Source organism: Podarcis tiliguerta, assembly GCF_965153285.1.
Source record: "Podarcis tiliguerta genome assembly, chromosome: 3".
Lineage (NCBI taxonomy): Eukaryota > Metazoa > Chordata > Lepidosauria > Squamata > Lacertidae > Podarcis > Podarcis tiliguerta.
In genome coordinates, this window is record NC_139536.1 from 57,508,775 (window position 1) to 57,526,789 (window position 18,015).

General features: G+C 41.2%; 1 protein-coding gene and 1 long non-coding RNA gene across 3 annotated transcripts in view; one reads left to right on the forward strand and one right to left on the reverse strand.

Annotated features, from left to right (window-relative positions):
- UTRN (utrophin) overlaps nucleotides 1-18,015 on the reverse strand; it is a 321,971-nt gene that overhangs the window by 94,342 nt on the left and 209,614 nt on the right. For both annotated transcript variants that reach the window (XM_083434684.1, XM_083434685.1), the window contains one exon: nucleotides 8,749-8,905. In XM_083434684.1, the coding sequence (XP_083290810.1) occupies nucleotides 8,749-8,905 (157 nt within the window). The remainder of the gene's footprint in view (nucleotides 1-8,748; nucleotides 8,906-18,015) is intronic.
- Nucleotides 5,330-6,552, forward strand: LOC310675087. Its single transcript, XR_014509936.1, has 2 exons — nucleotides 5,330-6,233; nucleotides 6,385-6,552. It is a non-coding gene; the product is annotated as an uncharacterized lncRNA (long non-coding RNA).

Here is an 18,015-nt window from a genome sequence, read left to right on the forward strand (position 1 = left end):
AGGAAAGTATTTGGTACATACATGCTAAGAGAAAAAAAGTTATTCCTTGGCCCTTTCTTCAGAAACGTTCAACACAATATTTACAGCACAATTTCCAGTGGGATAGTTATGTTAGCCTGTTGCAGGAAAATCAACAGAGTCTTGTGGCACATTAAAGGCTAACACACTTACTGTGGCATAAACTTTCACTGACTAGAGACCAGATGAAGCATAATCCTCGGCTGCCAGGGTACATGATATACACATGAGTGCAAAGCAAGGGGGTGGAACCTGTGGCCCTCCAGATATTGTGGACTCCAGTTCCCATTAGCCCCCACCAACATTGCCAACGGTCAGGGACAATAGGAGCTGTAATCCAGCACCATCTAGAGGGTCACAGGTTCCGCAGGAAGAAGAATATAGAAGTTGAGAATGAAATGGAATGGGAATGAAAAATTGCTGTCCGTGACAATTCATTTAAGATCGTGAATGTATGTAAAATTACTGTGACCCTTCACAACACTAGTAATTGGTGATAACACAATCATTTAGCAGCAGTGAGTAAACTAACATTTGTAGTGGAATTAAATCTGAATAATTTGTAGATACGCAGGATATACAGTATTTTTCGCTCTATAAGACACACTTTTCCCCGCCTAAAAAGTAAGGGAAAATGTGTGTGCGTCTTATGGAGCGAATGCAGGCTGCACAGCTATCGCTGAAGCCAGAACAGCAGGAGGGATTTGCTGCGCAATCTTGCTGTTCTGGCTTCAGTGAAAGCAACGTGAAGCCTCTTCAGCGCAGCAGGAGGAGCGCTCCCACTGCGCTGAAGAGGCTTCGCACGGCTATCCCTGAAGCCAGAACAGCAAGAGGGATTGCCGCGCGAAGCCTCTTCAACAACATTTGATTCAGAATATTTTTTTTCTTGTCTTCCTCCTCTAAAAACTAAGTGCATCTTATGGTCGGGTGCGTCTTATAGAGCAAAAAATACGGTAATCACATAAAGCTTGTGGCATACAGCTTATACACAGGCTCTGTCAAGAAGACCTAATCAATGTGTGGAGTTTAGGGGTGGGATCACACTTCTCCCTCTTCACATAGAATGGTACTAGTCCTACTTAGAGCAGAGCCATTAAAGCTAATGACAATGACTAACTAGGTTCATGAATTTTAATGGTTTACGTTGAGTAGGGTTTAGGTGAATACAGCCCCTATTAATCCTGTTGTGCCCAGTTTTACGAACAAGGCTTCTCTACAGTAGATAAGCACAGAGAAAATGTGTGATATGTATAAATTAACCAATCTTGATTGTGTGAGATTTAAATATTTTGCCCTCCCCCTTTTTTTTTTACTCTGACAGTACACTGATCTGCATAGTGCAGAGTTGTACAAACAGAAAGAGATCGTCATGGGGCATCACATAGTACAGATCTCCCTTCCATCATTAGCACTGAATCTGCACATGACAACACATCCAACTGTTGCCTGCAATGGGAGCCTCCCACAGGAAAATCCAGACTGACTGCATTTGTTTTGAGGGCAGCACTGGCTGGCACTACCCACAAGCTCTGTGTAGAGCTCTACACACATAAAGGTTTAGGGCTGGGCCAGCAGATGCAATCTCTCCCATCCTTCCATGTTCTGACCAAATACTTGAACGAGATGGTGAGAAAAGGGCATGGTGGAGAACACCTCCAGATTCTTTGAATTCCAAGTCCCAGCCAGCATGGCCAGAGGGCAGGGATTATGGGAGCTTTAGTCAACATCAGGAGGGTTACAGGTTTCCCAACCTCTGGCGGAGAGTTTCAGCCTTATTCTCCATACATATTAGCTCCATGTTGCTTGTCAAAGCAGCTAAGGAACATTTTATGAAAATATAGCTCTAAATTATCAGGTGCTTTGCTATGCCATCTTCTAATCTTCACAACTTGCAACATTATTTTATATGGAATTTTTCTAGCAGCAGTTTGTTAGAATAAAAGCAAGGGAAAAGGCCAAACAGTCAAAAGCATCAGCAATTGGTTGCTATGTTTGATGGCCATTTTTTGCTTTCTTTTTCCCCGGAAGGCATATAAGTAGATCAATGTATACAAATTAGCTTAGTGAGGATTTGAAGAAAGGTCTCTATTTGTGCTAGTACTCAGTAATTGACATTAACTGTTGCTTTCAGCATAACACAATGGTTTTCAATTGACAATATATGGGAAAGCATTTAATAATAGCAACGGATACGATAATGGCTCAATTGCATTGAATGAATGCAAATTAGATGACTGATTAGAAAACTAACTTCCATTAAGTGAGTTGAGAACCAGCAGATCTGACTATACAGGTGTATGTTTCCCAAAAAACTATAGGGAGGAATTGAACATAGTGCTAAATAGATCACTCTGACAATGCAAGTGGAAGAGAAACCAGTTATTCCCCCCAAAATGGAAGAGGGTCTGCAGAAGGGAAGAGTACACAAGGCACTGCAACCCTGCCTCCCACAATGACCCGCCTAGCAAGAAATGCATTGCTGAACTGTATTGGTGATGGTTTTATAATTATATTGGATTTTAGTTTATGGTTTTGTTTTCAGTGTCAGGTTTTCAATGCTGCTAGCCACTCTGGGAAAGGGAAGAATACATGTAATAAAACAATAATTTGTTCCACAGCTGCCCTCCCTTCTCTCTCCCTCAGTGCCTGTGCTTTCGCTCATTCAGCATGTTTCATTTTTCTCCTCACCTTCCATAATTAAACCCATCCCTGTTCAATCCCTTTACCTACCCTGCTTATACTGTAATTTCCATTTTCTTTCCCCCACCTGCCCCGCTTTAGGCTTTTACAGCATTTAATTATTATCCTCTGGGCCTTGGCTCTCAGTCTCACAGTTTTCCTTCTCAAATAGAACTGCTTTCCTCCATGCTTGAAAACAATCCCAGTCATTTCATTCTGTCCTAGCAGCTTAGCCACAAGTACCTTACCTAGCACTTCAACACGTTTCCTCAACCCACATTCTGAGATCTCACTCTCTCACCAACCTTCCTCTATGCTCTATAAATCAACCAAATGCTTGCATTCTTGGCATCTTCCCCACCACCGCCTCCCTCTGCAGAAAAGATGCAGATAAATCATTTTGAAGAAGGAAAGGAATAAAAAATATGGACCCCTTTCTGAAATCCATTCTTTTAGATTTTTTTGCTCAAGTGATTCTGCAAGAGCTGCATCTTTGCAAAAATATGCAACTAGTAAAATGTTTTTTCTCCCTCCCCACGCTTTACGTTTCTTTAGAAAGGGGAGCCTTCTAGCGTACAATAGGAGGTCCATCGATACTTCATTCCCAGCAGAGAAGTAAGCAATTTTGATTCTATGGCTCTAGGAATAAATTTTCAGTCTCCGAGCCTGTGCATTCTCTGGACATATGCACAGCTGAGTCAGAATAAGAATATTGCCAAGCTGACACCTCCTGTGAATCCTGCAGCTACAACTGCTGTCTGTCTCTTGGCTTACACCAGGAATTTAGGTTCCTATGATTCAAAGAAAACCTGCAAGTTTCTAGCCCTGGTGGCTGAGAAGATAGAATTAGGTGTGAGTGGGAAATTGCTACTGGGATCTCAGAACTCAGGGGATCAGTTTGAGTAAGATGTCTAGTGTTTGAGGATGGAGGCTTCATTGGCCTGCATAGTTAATTGCTCCTTCTCAAATCTGTCACTCCCAGATTATTCAATACAGTTAAAATGTAGGTCAATTGTACAAAATAAGAAAAAGTATGCAAATGTTCTTAATTTGCATAAATTACAAAGGAAAAAGAACTCCGTGTTTCTTAGTGTATAAATCAGATTGCCTTGATGCAGGGTTCTGTTTGTTTGTTTTGAGCTTGAATTTCACAAGGCCCTGGCGTTAAGGAAGAGCTTTTAAAGAGAAGAAATCAATGAAATTCTAGAATGGTGTTCTGACAGGAAGAACCATGATGGTGGAAATACAGGGCTGGTACCTTATATGGAACTCTTGGGGGGGGGTTTCATTGAATGCAGGTACTATTGCACGATGGGGAGGCTTTCTTGCTGATCTCATTTGGAGATTTAGAGAAGGAACTGCCCCTTTCCAATGGGGAAAGTGGGAAATGTACAATGACAGGGTCAGTTAAATCTCTATGAAAGTTAGAACCACCCTACCCAGCAATCCTCCATTAGAATGAAAAAAATAACAAAGCATGCTGTCCAGTCAGCGCTGCCTGACTACAAAGCTGCTGGAGGCAAAGGGGAAATGGCAGCCTGTTCTCTGGCCCAGCAGTTCCCAGACTTCTTCCCGCCCTATTGGACCACTTGAAAAATGATGAGGGTCTTGATGGACCACTTAATTTTTCTGCCTGTTGTGGCAATTTTAATGCATTACAATTTATACTGCATGGTTTTTAATTGTGCTTTACTGACACACCACGGACCACTTGACTGAAGCTCATGGATCAGTTTGGAAACCTGTGCTCTAGCTAGTTTTTTTTTGGGGGGGGGGAATCAATGTCAGCACAGTTACTCACCATGAAAAATGGAATAAGCTTTTAGAGAACTAAATCTCCTCTGGAGATGCCTAGCCTGACCCTTTTAAATTCCTCATTGTGTTCTGCATTGTTTCTGATTCTGGGAGCCATCTTCCACATTTTATGAGTCAGAGGTTAAGTAGTATGGCAAATTGCTTCATGCTGTCTGTTAATGTTATGGATAGGTAAGAACATTATTTTTATTTACCCGCAGAGCTCATGTATTTGTGCAGATGCATAAGAACAGCATAGGCAAACTCGGCCCACCAGGTGTTTTGGGACTACAACTCCCATCATCCCTAGCAAACAGGACCAGTGGTCAGGGATGATGGGAGTTGTAGTCCCAAAACATCTGGCAGGCAGAGTATGCCTATGCCTGCATAAGAACATTTACAGATGCGACTTTTAAAAACTTTGCATACAGTCATAGCCCTCCTTATGCTTTATTTATACCAGCTCATGCATTTGTTGCCAAAAACCAACTCTAATAACAGGGAATAAAAGAATGGCTTATTACTAAAATTGTGCATTGCAATCACAGGCTCAGGACTGTGCCCATCATGGAATAAATCTGTTAACAACTATGTACAGAAAAGTGATAAAACACCAGGAGGTCAGAACAATTTGGAAGTACATGCATTTATTAATGGCTACTATTTGTTTCAGTGTCACTATCTCTTTATAGCCCTTGTGTCTATTAGGCCCTCTCTATATAAACTTCTTTACACAAAACATAACTGCTGATAATACAACCTCAAGCAAATTAAGAAAATGAATATATATATATATTCTAGCACTCGAGCACATTCTGGTAGCACACAAATGAATCAGGCAAACAAATTTTAAAATTACATTACACCATACTTATTTGCATAGTGTTTTTGAAGCAATGCACTAGGGAAAGTGAACAGAAGGAGAGAGCCATTAAATGAGCAACATTAAACAAAAAAGTGTCATAACTTATTTTGAAGTGAGAACAGCGTATTAAAACTATAAGAAGTTAGCAGAGAGATAACATGAAACAATGGAACTAAATAAGAAGAGATTGGACTAAGGGGAGTATGTATGAGAGTTTATGAAGTACTGAGAATGGACAGAGATTGGAGTTTAATTGTCGTCAAGTGGATGAAATAAAACAAAACTGATTTCTATCAGTGCCACCATGTAGGTGGCTACGTGATCATGCAATATTGCAAGAAGTCCCATTTTGGAAACTCACAACAGGGCTGAAATAGTGTTCTGGTGGCAGACAAGTATTATGTGGCTCTGTAACTGTTCTGATTATCCCTCTTTTCCTGCATCCCTGTCCCTTTATCTCTCTCATTGCACAGCATAACCGTAAACAGAAGAGAATATTTGTTTTTCTAAGAATTTGTTGGATTGATTCATTTTCCACCTGCATTAATAATGCTTGCTTGGACAGTGAACATTTCCATAGCAGTAGCATTCTAAGCAAATAAACAAAGCTTCTCATTTTAGTGATAAAGATAGGAAGAGTTGCTCTTTGAACGTTAACACTTGTTGCAGAAGCCATTATGGCCATGACAAAGCAACACAATGCACAGAAGCAGAGGTGGCTTGTCTGTGGTCCTTAGATGATGCTGGACTCCAACTGACATAACAGTTAGGGATATTGGAAGGGATAATGTCAGGGAACTGCCATCAGAAAAGGGGAGGGAGGCAGGGGGATACAGAGAGCCTCCAAGGCTTCTGAGGAGCAGCTCCTAGTCCAGCGGTGGGGAAAGCCACACCTCCAGTGGAGCAAAGGGGGAAGGGGGCAGCCAAGCGAGGGAAGGGCTCGAAGATGCTACTGAGAGCCCAAGCACCTCACCTAGCCCGGCTGGCCAGGAGGCATACACGCCATTTCCGTCCCCCAGCTTGTGCAGAAGGGTGAAACGTAAGGAGGGGAGGCGGAGATTTGGGGTGTATAAGTTCTTATGTTGGGGGAGAAACCGGAAGGGGCCACTTCCGGAATCTGCAAGTGACTAAGACGGACATGAACTTTGTGGTTCTGCACTGTAAATAGTTTGCACCAATAAAACCTGTAAAAGACAGGTTGGAGTCCTGCCTGGTTACTCACGAGCAACCACCACCAGCACCTGACAGATAAGAACATCTGAAGAGCCCTTCAAAATAGCCTACTTACAAAAAAACCCCCACCTAATTTAAAAATTACTAATTAAAAAAAGCAATAGCTCAATGGATCACCAATAAAAAATAATCCTGCATGCACATTTTTAATTATATTGATTACCAATCTCTCTCTCGTAAAATAAGTAGTTGGTGGATTTCAACTCTATACAGCTATTTGTTTAAAGTCTTTCATAAAAAGGAAGTTTATAAAAAAAATAAGCAGATAAGAAGAATACTCTTTGAACAGATTATTTCTCCATAATAACTTTTAAGTTGCCCTCATTTGATCTTAGCAACCTTTTAAACTTGTAAGCTATTGCCTATATTATAGCATTCCTCCCTAAACCGAGAGCAGACCAAGAAAGAAAAAATCCCTTCCATGAAGCCCACACCCAAAAATTAACACTTTTCTGGTATTGTGCACATGGTCCTGGTCCTCTCCATACAAAATTGTGTAAGGCTGCAGCAATTTGCTTTTATTGTGAAATTCTGGGAAATTGTTATTTACTCAGATGGTGATGTTTTTGTTTTCTTTACAACCTTCCTTTGTATAGACAGGTGCATTAACTAGAGGGAACACAGATGACTGATGATGCAGAGAATCATTTAACAATGTCAGTCAATAATAATCATAGAAAGAGCAATCAACATGCTCCTACACAGCTCCCATTCATTTTTATAAAGTTTACATAAGGCAATGTCTTCCTGGTAGGTTGCATCAACAGACTAGATTCTTTTCTTGCTCTCCCTTTTTAATGTTTATATATTGATTTTCAAGAATTTCATTTATATAAAGAAACAAGAATTAACCTGGATAAGCAGACATTATAAAAGTTTCTTTAAGAATCCCACGTTTATCCTGTTCAGTCAAAACTCCAGAACACTATTTACCTGCTTAAATTTGTTTCCACAATGGCTAACAAAGAACTAAAAAAATAATAGCAACAATACAACCAAAAAACATAGAGCATGTAAACTAACACAACCATCTGAAATAAGTCAACCACATTAGTGGTTTTTAAAAGCCTAGAAAAACAAACTTTTTTGCCTGGCACCTAAATGATAGTAAGAAGGGGGGCTTGGGGGGTGTCCCTGTAGAAGACATCCCAAAGCTTAGGACACTATCACTGAAAATGTTTGCTCCCCCATCAAATCTGCTTTCTGGACAATGCACAGATCAGAAACTATCATGGTAGACAAAGATCAATGTTTGTTTTTTAATTTAAAACTTTTTATTTCATACTATTGCATTTTAAAACCTTTGTTAGCATGAATACCAACATCTTAAATCCTAAAAATTCACAACTCTCTATCAAGCACACACACACTGAATGAAAGCCTGCTTTCCTATGTTTAATAAGGTGTTGCTTGGTTCAGCTGTATGTTAGAAGCTTTGGCCAGCACTGTAGTGGCAGCCAGGACCTTCCAGAGGGATTTCCTGGATTATTCTCTGTTTTTATCTGTGTTCAAGTGTATGCAGTCAGTTATTGTTAGCCACAGTTCTACACGGACACAGTGTTTCCAGCTTCACCAATGTGGCAATCCAGTGGAACTGTGGTGCCCTGCTAACATTGATGGACGCTGCAGGGGAGCTAAAAGGTCGTCCTTGCTGTGCTGTTGGTCAAGGAGGGCACAAGGGCGTTTGCCCCTGAGGTCATCTGAAGAGGAGATCTTGCCTGCCAGAGTCAGAAGAAGGTGCCATCCAAAGCCCGGAGTGCCCTCCAGGAACCACTAGGGGAAAACACTGTTTTGCCCAACACTTGCCACTCTTGGTTTGGGAAAGTTTTTGTCGCTTTGACTAAGATGATCCAGCGCACTTTAATCCAAGTATGGATGCAGACAGATGTATGTAAGTAAGTAAAAGAGACTATTGTGTCTCTGTGTGCCTGGCTGGACGAAATAATTCCCCAGCCATAATTGAGCACAAGGTAAACTGTTGGTTTTGTACCAGAATTAGCTATGCCTTGCACTGTGATTAGTAGTCAGGTATGCAGAAGACCAAATGGCAGGTAGAGAGAGTTGTTTCCCCACACTTGGTTCAGATTTACAAAGGCACTGCAAGTGAGCTGTGCATTTTAAGAAGTGTCAAATGGGCAGTAGAAAGATAAGCAACTCACTTTGCAGTGGTCATGCTGTAACTGTAATGCTGGAACATCCCCACCAATAGGCATCTGTTTCTTTATCTCTTCATCTTTCAGGTTCAGCCATTTGATAAGCTCTTCCAGCGATGACAGCAACTTATTCCACTTCTCTGCACTTGCCTCTAAGTGAGCCCTGCAATGAGACACAGCAAACATTTTAACCTTTAGGCTACATTAAAATATTATAGGATATTTTCCTTAATGCAATCCAAATAACTGTTCAAATGATCTATTAAATATAACCATTTCAAAATGGCTTATACAAGAAAAGCAAAGGAATCTAGTCTGAAATGTGCGGCCCACAGATGTTGTAAAATACTCCAATGGTACCTAAATCATACATAATGATACCAAATGAGTATCCAAATGGGATGAAGGGAAATCCTCATTTTGTCTCAGACATTGTGCAAATTAGGATTAGAATGAACTCCCTGCTTGTGATACTGTCAATATACAGTGACATGTTTGCAAATTATATTATACAAACAAATCACTGCGTTGTTGCTAGCTGCAGCACACATGAAGATTTCAAGACACCAGGAGATGGGGAATTTCACAGTTCAGGAACTGAGAGATAGGATATGGCAAAAAATGCTTGCTGAGAAACTGGCATGTACTAAATGGATTAGAGGTTGTGCTAAACAAGATAATTAAACCAAATATAGTAACCTTTCTTATCATACGCAGCATAACCCAGAAGACACCTGTATCTTACAACTCCCTCTGAAGAAAGGCGTTCACAAACTCTTTATTAAAATGACTAATAAAGGGTTATTGTGTGGGATTGTTTGACAAGACTATGGAAGGAAGACCATTTATGCACTTCCGGTCTGGAGTTCAGTTTATGTCATGAGCCCCACAGCACTGTGGGGATCAGGCTTGGATTGGAAGGCTCTGATATGCACAAGGTGGTCAGAGGGGACAGCCAGCATCTCTGCTCCCCCTTCTAAAAAAACCCTCCTCCAACCCAGGTTGCCAGAATTTAGTCCTCCCCTCTGTTTCTTCTCCCTTCCTGTCCATCAGAGCCTTCCAATCCAAGCCTGATCCCCACTGAGAATGTCAGTGGAGGCTGGGGCAGGCTTTAATCAGCTGAGGCAGGAAGCTAGCAGGAGCCAGCAGCGACTGAACAGGAGCCCAGGCAGGAGGTTGCAGTGCTGTCACCTAGAACCAGGTGTGACCTGGTCCCACGAGGTGACAGAGTCTCATGAGTGAGGATGCCACACTTGGTTTTGAAAAGCTTGGCAAGAGGAGTAGGGAAACTTCGGGAAACATCTTTGTTGCTTCTGGTTGGCTAAAGCTCCTCTGTTGGCTAGCAAGGCTGATCTCACACCTTAATAACTGTTGTTATATACTATTGTTGTACTGTGTGTTTTGGGTCTATGGACCGCCATAAAGCTGTGTGTGTGTTTCTGTTCCGTTCTGAACTTCTTGCCCTGTTCCTGGACTTCTGAATTGTGACTCCTGAGCACTGAGCCTGTACCATTACATGCTGGAATAAAGAAAGAGCCTCTGTGTGTCTTGGGTGGGAGCCAGGCCAGTTTCATTTTAATGGTTCCACTGGAAAACATTACTAAAAATACATTTTGAAAGGAAAATCCCCATTCTCTATTTTAAAACTACAAATTATGCAATCTAGTAAATGTTCCAGAATATTATGCTTCAGTTTTAGCACCAAGTGCAGTGTACCAAGCTGTAGTCCTCAAACACACCAGTTTAAAATAGCTACATGTAAAACCCTATCAGACTTCTTAGGGGCAAAAGTCCAGATTTCCATAAGACCTGTCTATGATAGGTTCATACCCAGAATGACAGGGGCAGTAAGGGGTTAATGTTAACTAGCTGAGCATTGCTGGTGCAGATTACTTACTGCATTTTGCTGAATCAATGAACTGCTGCAGCATTGTGCTGTAATTCAGTTAATATGACATACCATTAGTGTAACTACTCTTGATAATGTCAGAACCTTTTATTTTTCTGAGTCCCTTGTCTACTTTAACCTATGGTAAGCAGAGAGTGTCCCAATACTCACAAGGAAATGGTTGTAATCTTCTCCTGTCACTTACACTCTATCATCCTATCAGTGCACCTAATGCCATTTTAGATTCTTAATAGCTTATCTGTGTTTTCTAGAATGATGGTAAAGTAGGACAGACCTCCACTTTAATTCTGTCCATTCAATGATCTTGACAAATCTTGAGACCATATAATTGCCTTACACTGATAAACAGTATGCCAGCTGAGCTATAGGATGGAACTAATAGTTCACAGTTTAATTTTCTGCTAGCTCAATATGCAATTCTTGTAGCAGAACACCAGCCTTTTTAAAGAAAAAAGAAAAAGATTAAATCTCTCCCTCCAAAAAATACTGCATGCTTTCTTCGCTGATTCCAGTGATTAGTCATCCCTTATCTCAGTCACTATTTCTTTCAAAGAGCTCTGAACACACATCTCCCTCTCTATGGCCTTACAGGAACTGCAATTATCATTTATCACAACTACCCCCATAGGAAACGGTAGAGTGGTCAGCTGACTACCAAGCCCTGACCACAGAAATATTGGGGGGAGGGGTGGGTACAGCACTTGCGTTTCAGATACTAAATCAAAACACAACACTGGGCTTGATTCTCTGTGGAAGTGCATCACTCTATCCCTTTGCACTTCTGTGGAACAAATTCTATATAATCATTGGAAAATAAGAGTGAAAAACGTATGTGTCATAAGATGCAACAATGACCATATTGTATGGGCATGGTCCATATCAAGGATTAGTCTAGCTAATCCTATTAGCCTCAAAAATCAAATTCTTTGCAGCAAGCTTCTAGCCTTCCAGAACGCTGACTGACACAGGCTGTCAGCATTTGTGGGTACCTCAAAGCCCTTTGCATTTATTCTACACCTCATTTGTTTAGCAATCCCCTAGCTTGTTCTCTTGACTTTTGAACCCAGTTTTGACTGCCACTGTGGTACAGTGACTAGCGTGTCAGACTAAGGAGATCTGGGTTCCAATCCTCACTCCGTCCTGAGGATTACTGGGTGACCTTCAGCTAGTCAGTATCTCTGAGTTGATAACTCACCACACAGGGATGATGTGGAATGAGCAGTGTATAATGCCTTGAGAGCTTGCAGGGGCAGTGGAGTATACGTGGAAACAAATATGTACTGGTGGTCTCCATTGCTCAGCTACATGTCTTGTATGTACTACAATCTGTGCATTCAGTGAGGAATCTCATCCCGACTGAGATGAGAAAAAAAAAAGAACTACTTGCGCCTGATACAGCCTTTCTTATTTCAGCAGGCATTTTAAGGTAGCATTTGATTTTATGAAAATTTTTATTGCTCTTCTTCTTTCTATGGTTTTTATTTAATTGTCATTTTGATTTAATAATTAAGTAGTATATCTATATTAAATAATAATAAAAACTAAGTTGCTAGCTTTTCTCTGATTTGGCAGTTCCTGAGCCTTGACTGAGAAGCTATTTATTCTCCAGGGGAGTACAGTGGTACCTTGGTTTAAGAACAGCTTAGTTTATGAACAACTTGGATTAAGAATGCTGCAAACCCAGAAGTAGGTGTTTTGGTTTGTGAACTTTGCCTTGGAATAAGTACATGTTTTGCTTCCTGTTGAGTGTGTTCCATTTGCAAATTGAGTCCCCCGCTGCTATGGGAAAGAACGCCTTGGTTTAAGAACGGATTTCTGGAACGGATTAAGTTCGTAAACCAAGTTACCACTGTACTGTAATTGGATCACTCACTGTACCAGTCCTGTTTGGAATCAGTCTTGGGAAACTTCCTGGACCCAAAGGATGGGCTTACAATACTAGCTACTATTTTATTTATTTTACTGTGTTATCAACTTGATGTGAAATATGCTCTTATACATGAGCATAGTGGCCTTTGGCAAGCCATATCTCTTGGGCTTTTTCCCCTCTCTCTTCTTTTTGTTTAATTCAGAAAGGGTACATAAAACATACGAACTGGAAAGTAATCCATGATAGGATTAGATAGGAAATTGGTAAATCTAGCAGAACATGTGTTTCTAAGCAAGCAAGCATATGTTTCTGAATGAGGGAAAATGTTATACAAGTTCCTCCTAATCCCAGTTTAGGTTTCAAACACTTGTTAAACATAAAAGTATAAACACATTTGAATGCTTATTGGAATTGTGGTTCCAGACCTTCCCATCCTTATTTTCTACTTTTACTCAAAACAGTTCTAAAATTAGGGCCAGATGTAGCTGTACTGATTGTGAACACACACACCAGAAGGCTTCTTTGTTCAAAATAATTGAGGACTGAAGTGCTGTCACTGTTTGTAAAGCTTTGAACGACTTCCCTAAAAAATAGATAGATATTTGTTGAAGTTGAGGGCAACTTTGTAATAATAAAACCAACACAAATAAAGATCAGTAAAACACAATGCTATCAAATCGAAAAACAAACATCCATTTGGCAGGGGTCCATATAAGAACTAACAAAATCTTTCCTAAATTTGAGATGAAGGTTGAGCACGCTGCTCTATGGAAGTGAGCTGTGAGCAACATACAACTGCCAGGAGTGACGCCTTAATGCCTTCCACATGCATTGCATCAGGAATGTTTTTGGCAAGAGAAAGTCTCAAACAAAGCTGTACTTTCCCAAGCTCACATTCCCAATACACTCACACTCCTGCCTCAATGATGTCTACACTGGCTTGGCCATGTACACAGAGTGGAAGACAGCAGGATCTCCAAGGATGTGCTCTACAAGGAGCTGGCTTCAACTGCCAGGTCCATTGGCAGACCAGTTCTGCATTGCAAATATGTCTGCATTCAAGACATGAAGACTGGCAACATCAACACCACCATGTGGTAATCCCTTGCAGATGACCGCAGTGCCTGGATTCAGAGAATCCAGATGTGTATCCACAACAGTGACTAGAGAAGGAATGACCACTTGCAGAAGCAAAACTGGTTACCTTCATCTGCCCCAGCTGCAACAAAATATGTCTCTCCCACATTGGTCTCTACAAACACAGTAGGTGCTGCAACTCTCCAACAGTTTGACTTTGCCCCCAAAGGCACACTCCTCTGTTGTCTTCCAAGACATACAGATGCCCACAACAATATAGCAGGGTGACAAAGTATTTCAACAACAACAAACAACAGCAAAAACTTTTGTTCAGCAGATTTCTGCCTTGTAAAAAAGACACAGGGAAGAAAATCATTCATGACACTAGACTGGATCCAGTAGAAGGTTGTTCTCCACTGCAACTTCTTATGCCCCAATGGATTGGGGAAACCTGAAAGTTTGTCCCTTGGATTGGAGGTTTGTGATTAGAGGGGGAAATCTCCCCAAATCAGGAAGAGTAACTTGCATGAACTGACACAGTATACCTGCTTCCCACAGTGTTATGGTAATCAGAAATACCTGGGCACTGATAAAAATCTATAAATCAGTTCCTTTGTGCACCATTGGTGCAACAGGTCCTAGGAGGGGTGACAGTAACATGGCTAATTTTGTATCAAAAACTTCAGTAAAAAATGGTTATAAATAAGTTGTCAATTCCCTTGCCAAGAGACTGACAAAAGCAATGTTTTGATTTATTTGAACTTTTTTCAAAAGGAGAACAAAAGCTAGTAATAGTTTTTTCTTTGTTTGGAAAGTGATGCACCTGTTCCTTTTGGTGTTTTTATTCTGATGGCAAGCCAAATACTGCAGTAAGAATCATATCCCCAGACTCAAATAAAGTACATTCCAATTTGCCTACAAGAATTACCAAAGCACCCCTTTAGTCAGACACATTTAGCCACATGCGAAAGCTTTCTGTCCCTACCCACTTTAGTCTATGATTTAACAGGGATTCAAAAGCAAAAGTTATCCTCACACCGACAGTCCCCTGCTTAGAAGTAGTGTCCAAATCAGCCCTAAATTGCAGCTCTGCTTGAATAGGCAAATAGCAGTGAGTCTGCAGATGAAAGAGATGCAACTTGTTCTCTGAACCTCAGAGACCAGCTTTAGCCAGCTGCCATAAGTATTTGCAATATAAGAACTGCCGGCTCAATGCCTCTTGCTGGGAAAGCATTCTTGATCCTTGGAAATATATTTTTCAGCACTCTTCTGGGACCTGTCTAGCAACACTTATCTGTGGCTAGTTCTGCCTTTTAAATCTACAGCACTTTTAGTGTTCAGCAGAAAGGGAGAAAACTGCCAAGAACTTCAATCCTGTGCAAAATGCAACACTCTTATTTGAGTCCACTTCAGCTCTGCGCAGAGGGTTTAAGTGGCTCATGAAGCCTTCTGCTAGCATGCCATGGAGGGTAAAATTACAATTCAGTGGCTCCTTTTCAATCAGGACTGAAGAAGCTGTACACGACCAGAAATTTAATTTTATCAAACATGGAGTGGCAGCCTGAACTGTCACCAAAAAGGCACAAAAATCAGGACAGAAACTGTAATCTCCATCTGCATGTGATTTGCTACGGGCCTATGCTATATTTTAGTAGCAACTCATATTCAGAACCTATGAGGGTTCTGAATGAGGGGGGAAATGTATCACAAAAAGAAAAGAAAAGAAAAGAAAAGAAAAGAAAAGAAAAGAAAAGACAGGTTGAGAGGGGCATAGGCAGGGTAAACGGCTATTCAGAAGAAGAGAACGGAAGAACCAACATACAAATATCTTCATAACAAAACAAAAGGGAAGAAACAAAAAACAAATCAATCCTAACAACTAACCACAAAACAGATAGTACAAAAACTTTAAAGAATCATATTAAATATTGCATAGCCACAAAAAGACACCACTGATATATTAGTGGGTTGTTGTTGTTTTTTGTTAATTTGGCAAACTGGGTTGAAGGACAAGCATTGTTTTAAATGTATTATATGAGCACTGTGTTCACTTTAACCCGGGGTGGATTGTGGGGTTATTGCTTGGTTTGTTTATATGTTATGCGTTTTGTGTTTTTATAGTGTAGACTGCCCTGTGATCCTTGGATGAATGGTGGTATAGCTCAACCCCCACATTGCAGACCACATACTACAGAAGCAAGCAGTTACACTGCAGGAGGTAGTTACAGCCAACTCTGAACAAGTTTTGAAATACAAAGTAAAATCTACCTAGATCTGATTATTACAACAGAGTAAATGATTACTTGTGTATTGTATTTGATGATTTAGTGTTTGCAGTTAACCCCCTCTGATTATGCTTCTAGATTTCTCCCTTACAGCTGATATATGTCATCTGAACATCATGTTCCATGCATATACACAAATTAAATTAATTGTAAAACTGTTTTAAGTATGATTGTTACACACCATTCATAATAACAACCACTACTCATCCTTAGACTCTCACCCTGGAATTAATGACTGGCTGAAGTAAATGACTTGAGGGCAGCTTGGGCCATTAATTTCCCCCAAATGATCATTAATCCCCAAGAAATACCATGCTGCTCAATTGTTACTGCTGGAACACTGCAGCTGTTGATTAAAGTATTAACATAAATGTCTTCTCATCTCTTTCTTGATGATTTGTGAGGGACGCTTATAAGAGTCAAGACATTAAGGGTACTTGTTCCAACTATCGGCAGCGCAAGCTGACAGACACTGACCTCCCAAGCTTCCCTGAAAACGTAAAACTGAATGGAATTTTGATGTGAAGTAATCTAAGGTATGCCTGTTGTCTTTGTCCATGGAGTTTTCTTGGCAGGGATACTGGAGCGGCTTGCCGGTTCCTCCTCCAGGTGGATCACGTTTGGTCAAAACTCTCCACTATGACCTGTTCATCTTGGGTGCCCTGCTCAGCATAGTTCATAGCTTTTCTGAGTTATTCAAGCCCCTTTGCCACGGCAAGGTAGTGATCCATGAAGGGACCAACAAAGGTCCGTATAGTAAAAGCCATGGTTTTCCCAGTAGTGATGTATGGAAGTGAAAGCTGGACCATAAAGAAGGCTGATCGTCGAAGAATTGATGCTTTTGAATTATGGTGCTAGAGGAGACTCTTGAGAGTCCCATGGACTGCAAAAAGATCAAACCTATCCATTCTTAAGGCAATCAGCCCTGAGTGCTCACTGGAAGGACAGATCGTGAAGCTGAGGCTCCAATACTTTGGCCACCTAAAGAGAAGAGAGGACTCCCTGGAAAAGACCCTGATGTTGGGAAAGATGGAGGGCACAAGGAGAAGGGGACGACAGAGGACGAGATGGTTGGATAGTGTTCTCAAATCTACCAGCATGAGTTTGACCAAACTGCGGGAGGCAGTGGAAGAGAGAAGGGCCTGGTGTGCTCTGGTCCATGGGGTCACGAAGAGTCAGACATAACTAAACGACTAAACAACAACAACAATCTAAAGTAGGATTCAACCAAGTTGCCATGTGTACAGAATGAGGCTTTCCTCTCTCTCCTTACCCCGTCACCATGTCCCTTAAATCTGCTTTGGATAATTGGGGAAATCCCAAGAACAGGTTTAGGGAGTGTTCCAATTTTCAAACTGGCAGGGCACAACGGTGAGCAGCTCAGACACAATGTTATGTGGTCACACAGTTAGTATGGGGCCAGGCTTTTTATCCCCGATCCCATGTCCTCAACATAGCAATGCTACATCTGGGCCACTGGCAAGGGAATAAAAAGTGGGTTGCCTGGCATGTCTCTCAACATCAGGCTGCCTGCACAGGGGGGCCCTTGCTACCTAGTGGTGAAAAGTGCAGAAGGAAACTTCAACAAATTAGCAAACCACCATTTTAATCTATTCGTCCTATGCTCACAACATGTCAGGGGTACTCGAGACATGGCTAGCACACTATTCCCTGCCAGGCAGCAAGGATTTCCTCACGCACACATTCTAGTTCTCCAAAAGGTGTAAACAGCACCTGCTGGTTGCCCTGGGCCTTGGCATTTGCCTGAGGGTTGTTATTTTTTAGTTTAGAGAAAAGGCAAGTAAGAGGTAACATGATCGAGATGTATGGTGTGCAGAAAGCATAGAGAGAAAAGTTTTCCTCCCTTTCTCACAGCACTAGGGGACGTCCGATGAAGCTGAATTTTGGAAGATTAAGGATACACAAAGCACTTCTTCAGATACTGCACAGTTAAAGTGTGGAATCTGCACCCACAAGAGGTAGAGAGGAGCACCAATTTGGAAGACTTTGAAAGAGAATTACACAATTTCATCGAGGATGAGGCAATCAATGACAACTAACCCTAAAAGCTATAGTCTGCCTCCGCTGTTGGGAACCAAAATGCTTCTGAATATCAGGTGCTAGGAATCACA